Source organism: Manis pentadactyla, chromosome 14 (assembly GCF_030020395.1).
Source record: "Manis pentadactyla isolate mManPen7 chromosome 14, mManPen7.hap1, whole genome shotgun sequence".
NCBI lineage: Eukaryota > Metazoa > Chordata > Mammalia > Pholidota > Manidae > Manis > Manis pentadactyla.
Genome location: NC_080032.1, coordinates 8,071,851 through 8,083,010, shown reverse-complemented (window position 1 = coordinate 8,083,010; position 11,160 = coordinate 8,071,851). Strand labels below are relative to the sequence as shown.

The 11,160-nt window shown below is 62.2% G+C and overlaps 1 protein-coding gene across 1 annotated transcript; it reads left to right on the top strand.

The window, feature by feature from the left end:
• The first annotated feature begins 946 nt into the window (after positions 1 to 946).
• CABP7 (calcium binding protein 7) lies at positions 947 to 10,637 on the top strand. Its single transcript, XM_036908833.2, has 5 exons — positions 947 to 1,258; positions 8,821 to 8,964; positions 9,722 to 9,834; positions 10,145 to 10,298; positions 10,510 to 10,637. Exons 1-5 carry the CDS (start codon positions 1,150 to 1,152, stop codon positions 10,635 to 10,637), a joined length of 648 nt encoding a protein of 215 aa, XP_036764728.1. The 5' UTR covers positions 947 to 1,149.
• Positions 10,638 to 11,160: the final 523 nt, after the last annotated feature.

Genomic DNA, 11,160 nt, shown 5'->3' with positions numbered 1-11,160 from the left:
CACAGATATATGCATCCCACCAACACCTGCCCCTTCACTCCTCACACACATGCCCCAGGGCCTGGGCACGCCTTGCACATGCATTAGGTCTAACCTGCAGCCATCTGAACCAACAGACCCTCACACCAGTCCCTGTAGACACCCGGCCACTTCTTTGGCCCTCATTGCCCCCAGGGGCCATGAGATAGACCCTGGCTTCCCTTCTGTAGGCTGAGTGGTGGGGGCTTAGGAAGGAGCCAGCACTGGGCTCCAATGCTGGGGGTAAGGTCAGCTGCGAAGTCTCAGCCACGGCGAGGGGGAGCTGCCCCAGGCCTGTCCCCCGCGGCCCCTGCAACATGACCTTGGTCAATGCCCTTCTTTCTCTGCCTCAGTTTCCCCACCCTGGAGCCTCTCCTGGCGCCAGCACCGTGTGATTCCCCTTGAGGACCCACGTGCCCCGGAGCCAACCTCACCTCGCCTTCACGTCTCTGTGCCTCTGCTCCCTGCTCTCTGCCGGCGGGAGGTGGGGGCGGGCCAAGGGGCAGGCGGGAAGGGCCCCACCCCCACCGTGGTCCTGGCGGCTGCGGCTGGAGGCAGGGGCGGGGTGGTCCTCCGCAGGGGACAGGGGAGGCCGGGGCGAAGGGAGAAAGAGCCCCGGGAGGCTGAGGGCGGCCGCGCAGGGGACGGCGGCGGGAAGGGGGCGGGGTGGGGGGGGCGCGGAGGGGGCGGGCGGGCGGCGGGCGGGGGGGGGCGGGGAGCGCAGCCGGCGCGGCACAGAGCGAGCGGGCGGGCGGGCGAACCGGAGAGGCGGCCAGAGCCGGAGCGGCGGGCCGAGCGGCCGCGCCGGCGAGCGGACTAGCGGGCAGCGAGCAGCGCGGAGCGCGCGGGGCACCGAGGAGCGGGCGCGGTGGGCACAGCGCGCGGCGGCCCGAGCGGTGCCGCTCCCGCCGTTCCTGCGGGGCCCCGGCCGGGGCGGCATGGCCCGGTGGCCCGGGACGTGGGGGCGCTAGGCCCCCGGAGGGGCGCCCCCCGCCTCACCGCTGCTGCCGCCGCCGGGCCGCCCTCCGCAGTCGCGCGCCCCGCCCGCTCCAGCCGCCCCCGGGGCCACCACCGGCCCATGAGCCCCGACCTCAAAGTTTGCGGCGGGCGGGCGGGCGCGGAGCCTCCAAGATGCCGTTCCACCCGGTGACGGCGGCGTTGATGTACCGGGGCATCTACACCGTGCCCAACCTGCTGTCGGAGCAGCGCCCGGTGGACATCCCCGAGGACGAGCTGGAGGGTGAGTGCACGCCGGGACCCCAGCCCGCTCGCCCTCCTACCTGTGCGCCCAGGTGAAGCGCGGGCCGGGGACGCGGGGGGCGGGGGGCTGTCCGTGGGTGCCGGCGGCCAGGGGGGCGCTCCAGCGAGCAGCTGCGCGGGGAGACAGGACCCGCTCGAGCCCCTGGGCGCAGCGGTGGGGGTCGCCAAGGCGCAGGGGCAGCTCAGCCCATGCCCGCGTGGTCCCCCGCGCTGCGGAAACTTGCCGGGCCCCGCAGCGGGGTCACGGGGCCGCGCAGTCCGCGGTGACGGTGCGGCAACGCGGCGGGTTGGGGTGGGGGTCCGAGCTGCGCCCTCCGCGCCGGCCGGACAGGAGCACCCACCTCCGTAACCCCTCCGCGGCGCCCGCCCGCAGCTCAGCTCTGGGATTGACATTCCGCTCGTGTCGCTTTTCAAATCCAACCCGCTCCGGCAGCCGGAGAAGGGGAGAGGGCGACTGCCCTGCTCCTGCCGGCTGCCGGGCTGCCCCCAGCCCCTCCCGCGCTCGGAGACCCTTCCCCACAGCCCTGCGGGGACCCCCGGCCCGGAGTGCCGGGAAGGCGGCCCAGGAGGCGGTGGCGACAACAAGTGGCCAGACTGGGCAGCTTGGTCACGACAACCAAGCCTGGAAAGGAGAGACGGGGAGGCCGGGACCCAAATCTGTACCCAACAGAGTCTCTCCGCCTCTGGACATGAATGGGGACTTCAGGCAGCTGGGCTGAGCAGATCTAAGCATAAGGCAGGGGTTTGGGGTCTCTGGATGGAAGATTCTGGGGAGCAGTGAGCCCCCTGGGGCCTGTGGGCGCTTTCCTGCTGGGCTGGGGGCAGGTGTTCCCATTTCCCCTCCTCCAGGCCTCCTAAGGCCCCACAGGGAGTGGAGTGGGGCTCCAGGCTGAGGGGAGTCTCGGCCCTGTGGGATCTGCTCTCTGCTGTTGGGAGCAGGGTTGAGGTTGCCCGGAGGCTGGGCCTCTCTTCTGCTATCTTGGGTCCTGAGTCTCTGAGATCTGGGGCTCATCAGAGTGGGGTGGCGGGGGGGTGCCGCTGGGATCCCAGGGAGGTCAGGGATGCCAGCGGGAGCACAAGGGGAGGCACGGGGAGAGATCCCCCCTCGTTCCTAAGCCCTGGAAGGGGCAGATCTTGGGCGAGTCAGACTGGGTTGGGGGAAGATCAGAAGGGAGCCGGCAGTTCCTTCCTGCCGCTGCACCACAGAACATGAGCCACCTACTCCTCCCCAAGTCTCCCAAAAGCCGGAGGCAAGGAGAGCCATGGAGATGGGTCTGGCGTCTGATGTGGGCAGTACAGATGGACGGGTGGCACTGCTGGATCTTTGGCCTTGAACCCCACAAGCCCAAATCCCTGCGCAGTCTGGGCCGAAGCCCAGGAGCCAGAGTCTCACCCAGGACCTGGGAAGAGGAGGGGGTATGAGGAGGGGCAGGAGGGAAGCGGATGGAGCACAGGCTGTCTCTTCCTCGCCGCTGCCTCCTCCTGCCCTGGGCTGCCCAGCCCCACACCTCCTGCCACTGTGCCCTCCTTGGGCCCACATCCATCCCTTCCTCTTGGCCACTTGTGCAGGGGGTCGGCATCGTCCTCCCGCACCCTGGGCAGCTTCCGCCTTATCCCCTCCCCTTGTGCTTAGCACCCCACCACGGGCCTAGCAGCACCGCCATGGACCTCACTGGGTCCCTTCTCTCTGGATCTTGCAGGCCTGGGGTGCAGACTGAAGAAGGGGAGAAGCTGAAAAGGAGCTGGGATGCAGGGGCAGGCAGGGCATGGGGCAGGCAGTGCGGGGGCAAGGAGGTGGCAGGCTCCCATGGGCCGTGAGGCGGACACGCTGGCAGAAGCCCAGAAGTGTTAGTCACCAGCCACACAAAACGCACTGCCCGCTTCCCTCCTGTCCCCTTCTCCTGGGCCCTGAGGATGAGCGGGCCCCTGGCCCAGGGGGCATCTGAAGGGCAGGGCCATCCAGGGATGGGCAGGTGGGAGTTGTGGAGCAAGCAGATGCCTGGGCAGCCCTGCCCATCTCACAGCCCACAAGCAACTACGGATGAGGGCAAGAAGCCTCCATGACTGACCCCCTTCCTGGCTGTGCGCACCCTGAAAGCCCTCCTCCTGGGAGACCAAACTCCTGCAGGCCCCACTAGTCCTTGAATCCCAGGGCTGGGTGAAAGGGTGACCATCCCTGGCACAGATCCCCTGCTTTGCCCCTCTTTCCGCCTCCCCAGTGCCCTACATTAGTATTCCTGCCCCTGGGCAGTCTGGGTAAGACCCAGACCCTTTGCTGGGAGGACACCCACCCACTGGGGGGGAGCCACATGTGCCAAGAAGAGGGAGCCTGGCAGCTTGGGATGAAATGCTGCCGACAGTACATGCCGCAGAAATCCAGGGGGCAGTTAGTCCTGGGGGGAGGAGGACCAGAAGGGGAGGTGGAGAGTGCAGGGTTTCCCAGCCACGTAGCACTGGGTTCGGGTCTGTGCACCCTCAACTCATGGAGTGACCTTGGGCAACCACTTGTCCCTCTTGCCTTGCTTTCTCCATCTGTACAAGGGGGTTGGCATTGCCCTTCCCCAACGGCTGCTGGTGACAGAGATGCAGTGGAAGGGCTCAGCGTGGGCCTGGCCTGCAGTGGGGGCCTGGGACGGACGCAGCAGCCTTTGCTGGGAGACAGCTGGGCCAAGTGGGGGTAGAAGCCCGGAGAGCGGAGGCATCGGTGAAGGCTCCTGAGGCAGGGACGCGGGGTGTGCAGGGGCCCAGCCAGAAAGGCAGGGAGGGGAGGGGCTGTGTGGAAGAGGCCACTGGATGTGTGGCAAAGGCCCCTGGGGACCTGTGGCCCTGGGGAGCCCTGGATGTCAGTTGGCAGGGTAGCCATGGCTGGGCAGAGCTGGCCTGGAGCCCGCCTGGCCTCTGTGAGGGGGAGGCCCAGGCTTTCCCAGTTTCTCCCTGTGCCCCTACCCAACAGACACACACAGCCAGGACCCCCGGCCCACAGCAGCACTGAGGCTGGCCTTCCTGCGGGGACGGGGAGCGTCTCTGGCTAGAGAGCGGAGGGAGGAGACAGACAGGCAGGCAGGCAGCAACCATGGCAGGGTTCTGGGGTCAGCGCTTGGCCTGCTCAGTCGGACAGTGGAACTTGCATTGAGAGTGGCCAGATGGGGGCAGGGGAGCCCCTTTTACTGCCCCTCTTCCCTGCAAGCCGAGCAGCCACCTTGAGCAGGCCAGACACTCAGGTAGGCCAAAGTGGTGGGGCGCAGGGCCAATGCCACGGAGGGCAGCTGCGCTGCAGAGGACAGACGGTCCCCACCACCTGAGTGGACTCCAGCCTCTGCGCCCCCTCTCTGGACTCCAACCTCCTGATGGAGCGCTGGAGGCCCCTGGGGCCTGCGGGGGACTCAGGTCCTGACACAGCTGCATGGGCTGGGAGGGGACTGGGGTGTCAGGCGGGATGCGGCAGGTAGGAGAGTGTCGGCCTGGAAACCCAGCGCCCTGCCAACCCTTTCCTAGGCCAGGCGTCCCGTGCCAAGACGAGGTACGGCAGAGCAGGCTGCCCAAGGAGGGCCAAGGGGCAGGGATGGAGCAAGGCTTTCGGAGCGAGGCTGTCACCCGGCTGGGATGTGCCGATGGTGGCAGCAGTGACAGGGAAGTCGTGATGCCCACCCCTCTCAGGGAGCCCTGCTGAGGGAGTCACGTTCTCATCTCACAGCTGAGGCTCTTAGGGCTCAGAGAGGGAAGGCCTTGCCCAGGTCACTCAGCTGCTAAGCAGCAGAGCCCGACTCCACTCCCAGTCCCCTTCCCAGCACCAGCCAACAGGAAGCCAGCCTGGTTTCCCCGGGCACGCTCCGTCCCTTCTTCCTCCCACTCTGCCGTCTGGGGCCCTCAGGTTTACAGCATCGCGCTCTGAGCCAGGCCCAGCTCAGTGAGTACTTACACACTTGATTTTCCTACTTAGTCACCCCCACAGCCCTCTTGAACAGGTGAGCAAACACCAGGTCACCCAGCCAGGATGTGGGGGGGCTGAGATTTGAACCTGGGCCTGTGTGACTTATCTGGCTGAGCAGGTGATCCTTGAACTTGGCCTCAGGAGTCGCCGCAGCTGTGGCAGGGCTCCCAACACGCGCAAAGGCACAGAAGCAAGACCGGGGTGTGAGCTGGGTGTGTGGGAAGGGGTGGCTGAAGGGACATGTGGGCCTGGAGGTGGCAGTCTTCTGGTTTATCTAGTGGTCTTGGAAGGTTAGTTCTGCCTGACAAATGGCCATGGGGCCCATGGGCTGCCTCCATGTTTGTTGCCTGACACATACCCTGCCCTCCACTTGTCCGGTGTGGCCCAGTGTCTCCTCAGGGCTTCCGGAAGGGGGTCAGGGGCTCCAACGGAAGCAGCCCTGGGCTCTGAAAGCCATACCCAGGCCTGCCAGAGTGGGGAAACAGTTTGGACCTCAGCTCATTGTAGGGGAGGGTGGGGGCCAGTGCCCACTGCTGCCCTACTATGTGTTCAGGGTTTTGCCATCCAACCATGAGACTTCCCAAATGGGCCTCTACAGAGGCAGAAACTAAGGACCCAGAAGGATGGGGTGCCTGAGCCTGGGTCCCTCCTTCCAAACCAGCCCCTGACCCAAAGGTCTGAGGATGGTCCCCCCAACCCTGCCCTTGATTCCCCTCTTCTGTGCTTACCTACAGGGTGGGTGGTAGTGGGGTCCTTGGGGGCTAGGCAAGGGGACAAGTGGTGTCCTCAGCTTCTTTTCATGCTTCTTGCCTGCTTGGAGGGTGGAAAGCAAATGCTTACCCTTACTTGGGTTGTTTGTAAACCAAGAGTAAATGGCTCTATGATTTTTCTTATTTGTGGAATCTAAAAAAAACAAAGAAAAACAGAATGATCAAAACAGCAGTAGACTCATACACACTGAGAAATGACTAGTGGTTACTAAGTGGGAGGGGTTGGGGTGGGTCTGGGGGAAGGCAAGGGAGATAAAGGGGAACAAAAATTCTCAATCATAATGTAAGTTGGTCATGGGGATAGCAGTGCAGCATGGAGAATATAGCCAATGATTCTGTAACATTTTTCTATATTGATTGATAGTAACCGCACTAGAGGGGGCGAGGATTTAATAATATGGGTAATTGTTGAACCACTGTTGAGCAATATAAGATTGTTTGAAAACCAATATAAGATTGTATATCAACTATACTTCAGTTAAAAAAATAGCTTTGAGGAAAAACAAACAAACAGAGTAAATGGGCTGAACGATGGCCTCACATCAGGTGTCCATGAACTTTTGCTGAGCTCCTTTCTCAGTATGTTCCAGATGGGTAGGTCCCCAAATCAGTCATTCATTCATTTCATCGTTTATTCAGCAAATGGTTATGCTTGAAAGACAGGCGTTGTTCTAAGTAAAGGGGACTTAGCCCCGAGCAGGACCAACCTGGTCTCTGCTCTCGCGGAACTCCTAGTTCACAGGCCCATGCGGTCAGTGCAAGGATGGGGCAAGAGCTGTGGGAGCCCGAGGAGGGCCACGGGCAGCTGGTGGGCAGGGCGGGCCTCAGGGAGGCGGTGCTGTCCCTGCTCGGATGCATTCGAGCTCGCCATGGTGAGGGGAAGAGCATTCCAGACAAACGTGCATGTTCACAGGCCTGGCTGCTGCCCACCAGGACTGAAAGGGCTCCTAGGGCTGGAATTCAGACCATCTGAGGTGGACAGAGCCTTCGGATGGGTCAGGAGGGCAACAGTGCTGCCCAGAGACCTAAGTGTGTGTGTGGTGGGGGGAGAGGGCAGAGGATGTTCCTGCTTGCATGACCCTGTGCCTTCATCTCAACCCAGAGACTCCCAAGCAACTGGAACTTTCTCAGCAGCCTCCGTGACCCCTGGGCTTCTGCTTACATTCTTCTGGTGATGGGGAGCTCATCACCTTATCAGCAGCCTAGGAAAACTTTACATGGGAGTTGGCTTGGAGTTTCCAGAATCCAGTGTTTACAGAAACCTCTGGGTTTGGCCCAGGTCTCCCATCCCACTGCTCTCCTGACCATGGGACCACTGCGTAGGAGACTATCTGCTCAGGCCCTACCCGGGAGGGTTGGGAGTAGCCCAGTGTCAGGGGTCTAGGGGTGCAGGCAGCTCAGCTACGGCCCACTGTTTCTGTCTTGGCCTGCATGTCAACTGGTCTCACCTCCAGGCCTTGGGTAAAGACACCAGGTAGGAAGAGCCTGATGCAGGTTGGGGCCTCAGCCCAAGCCACCTTGCTGTGTGGCCTGGGATACCCAGCCATCCTCTCTGGGCCACAGCCTCTGTCTGTGTTGGCACCAGTGGGATCAGGGAGTGACCCCATGGTGCAGGATCTCACAATCAGTTTCAGAGATACATAGACCCCTAAGGCCAGGTCCCGACCAGAAAGAGCCCGGACCCCGCACTGATCCCGGGCTGGCTATCTCGCCTCTCTGCCTCGGTTTCTAGGTCTGCAGCATGGAGCATCTCTCCTCTCTCTTCCAAATACACATGCGCACACAGAGGTAGGATTCTCTCTCACTACTGGAGTCCCACCCAGGGGAATAGCTTCGGGAAACGCCAGGAGGCTGGCAGGTAAACTGGAAAAGGAGACCCCCAGTGGCTGGAGCAGAGGGTATGAGTGGATGGAGGTTCCCTCCTCACCAAAGGAAATGTTCTTGGGGGTTCGTCTTGGGCTGAGTAACAATGAAGGGACAGCACGCAGAGAAACAGGTAGAGCAAAGGTGAGCAGGGAGAGAATAGGACCCCTTAGCAGTTCCTGGACATCATGGTTAAAACCCTTGAGTCCCCATAGCATTACTGCCCGCATTACAGGGGATAAAGCCGAAGCTGGCCCAAGGTCACTCACTGGACTGCTCATTCCCTGGCTTCCAGCCCAGGGCATTGCTCCCTGTCCAACTCACCCAGGTCCTCAGGCCTCCGTCTTCCTCTCTGATCCATTGGGGGGACCCCCATACCTGAGCTGACTGGGCTTGCTAGCACCCCTCCATCCAGCCTGTCTTCCTCCAAACCATGGGCTCTGGGAGGCAGTCTGTGCAGGGCTATCTGCCCACTGGCCTGGAGCTGCAGCTGCCACATGCGGCCACCATCAGTGAGTGTTGGCCGGTGTTACCGGGCTGAGCTCTTGGGGGGAATGTGTGATGGCATGGGGGGGTGGGAAGGAGTGGGGTGTGGGCAGGCAGGAAAGTCTTTGGCAGCTCGCAGAGGTGACCGTGGCCCTGGGGAGCCGGTCTCCCCCTCTGCACAGTGGGACTCATGGTGCCCACCACACACGGTCGTTGAGAGCATGCCATGCCCGGAGAGGCTCCGGGAGGTAGCACACCGAGACCAAGACCCTGAAGATGTTCTCATTGCTGCCTCGGCCTCGCTTTGCTGCCCAGTCAGTGGCCCTGGGCTCTGGGAACCTGCCAATGTCTCTGACCAGAGCTGGAGGCCCCCAAGTGGACTCTCAATGCTGTGCTCAGGCTGCAGGTTCAGGGATCCTGGAACCTGGGTGGTTAGGAAGGTGGGTGTTGGGAACAGGGGTGAGGTCCCAACCTCTTCTGCATCCTGCACAGAGATCCGTGAGGCCTTCAAAGTCTTTGACCGTGATGGCAATGGCTTCATCTCCAAGCAGGAGCTGGGCACGGCCATGCGCTCCTTGGGCTACATGCCCAACGAGGTGGAGCTGGAGGTTATCATCCAGCGGCTGGACATGGACGGTGAGCACCACCCCATCGCCTTGTCACCCCTCCCCTCGGGGGGCTCAGGCTGGGGCCTGAGCCCCTGAAAAGGAGCCTGCCCTGGGCCTCTCACTCCCAGCCACCCCCAGTCCATGACAGTTTGCAGCCACGTCTGGCCCCATTTCTCAGCCTGGAGAATTGAGGCCAGAGAGTATGACAACCCCAGCCACACCCAGAAGTCATGGACTCTTCCCCTCTTGCTCTGTATATTGAGAAAATTTTAAAGTACAATTAGAAAGGATATATACTGAATACCTCAGGTCCCATCACCCAAAATAAAAAAATCATTGGTTGAGTTGTATTCGCCACCTGGCATTTTATTAAGGAAAACCCCACAAGGCCCAGTAATGTCCAGTGCCATCCTCTCATCCTACTGGCCTCCTCCCCAGCCTCCTCTCGCCCAGAGAGCTGGTGGCAGCCTGGGCAGCTTGGCCCCACTCTTGAGCTCCGTTTCCTGTCCTTGTGGCGGGGAGAATGTCTGGCCCCCTACCCACCCATGGGTGCTGGGAAGCCTGGGGGATTCTGAGTGAAATGGGACGGTCCTCCACATGCTTGGGGGCCATCTGCTGCACCCCACCCCCACCACCACACCTGGCGGCTTCCGCATCGGCCAAGAGGCTGGCACATTCTGGTGACTCAAGGCTCAGAGAAGGAGGGGAGTGCCTGAGGCCCACAGTGGCCCAGGACCCAGCCCAGCTGCAGGCTGATCCTCTGATTAGACCTGTGCCTGCCCCAGGTGATGGCCAAGTGGACTTTGAGGAGTTTGTGACCCTCCTGGGACCCAAGCTTTCCACTTCAGGAATTCCAGAGAAGTTCCACGGCACTGACTTTGACACCGTCTTCTGGAAGGTATGCCCGGGCTGGTTTGGGACCTAGGGCTATGCACTGTGAAGGGCTGTATGATGCCAGTGAATGGCCAGGCCTACTCTGTAAAGGGGGATGCCCACTCTAGGCTTCTGTCTGCTGGACATCTTGCCTCCCAGAGGGCAGTGGGCTCTGTAGGGGAAGCTGGTGTTGGCTGACTTGAGGAATGGAATGAGTGGTTTCCAGCCCTGCAGAATCTGGAACCCTGTCACTGGGCTTGTGTGGTTGCAGGGTGCTGGGTGGGGATGGTGACAGTGGTGGTGGCCAGAGCATTGTGTCTCCCCCACCACTCAAGTGTGACATGCAGAAGCTGACTGTGGACGAGCTGAAACGGTTGCTCTACGACACCTTCTGCGAACACCTGTCCATGAAGGACATTGAAAACATCATCATGACGGAAGAGGAGAGCCACCTGGGCACGGCCGAGGAGTGCCCTGTGGACGTGGAGAGTGAGTTGCCCCCGGGATCCCTCAGGCGGGGCCAACTGCTTGAGGGGGAGGAGGCAGGGGCTTGCAGAGGGGGCTGGGGGCTTCCTTGCCTGCCCCGAGCTTGTGCACCCCTCGGGACGAGTCCACACGCGGAAGTGCAGGTGGCTCCTGATTCTGATGCTTTGCTGTCCCCTTCTGTCTCTCTCTGGTGCTCCCTCGCGGGCGGCCACAGCTTGCTCCAACCAGCAGATTCGCCAGACATGTGTGCGCAAGAGTCTGATCTGCGCCTTCGCCATCGCCTTCATCATTAGCGTCATGCTCATCGCGGCCAACCAGGTGCTGCGCAGCGGCATGAAATAGGTGCCGCCTGGTGCACGCGGGTGCACAGGGCCCACTCCATATCTACCACCGCCTGCAGTCCTCTCCCTTGGCTGCCTCCCCGGGCCACCACTGCGTGTACTTCAGGGTCTGGACACCCAGCAACTCCACCACACCTGCCCCCTAGGCCTAGCACGGAGCCGTGGCCTGGCTGTGGAGGGGCTGATGGAGGCCCCCAGCCCTGCCTGCACCCTGCCTGTGCCCCACTGGCCTGTATGTAGCACTAACTCTTCCTGCTGTTCAGAGGCCCTGGGAAACTGAGGATGAATTTGTACCGGGCCCAGTAGCTGCTGTGGTCTCTAAGGCAGGAGGGGCAACCTGTGCTCAAGGCCACACAGCCAGCCCGAGCCTGGTCCCTGAGGTTTCCCAGGCCATGACTGAATGTGGGACCTGGGGGCAGAAGACCTCCTCCTGGGTGGGTGAGGCTGGGATCTCCTGGGCCCTATGCCTGGCATGGCCTGAGGGCAACCCCTGGCTTTCTGCAGGGTCCCTTTCTCTAAACGTC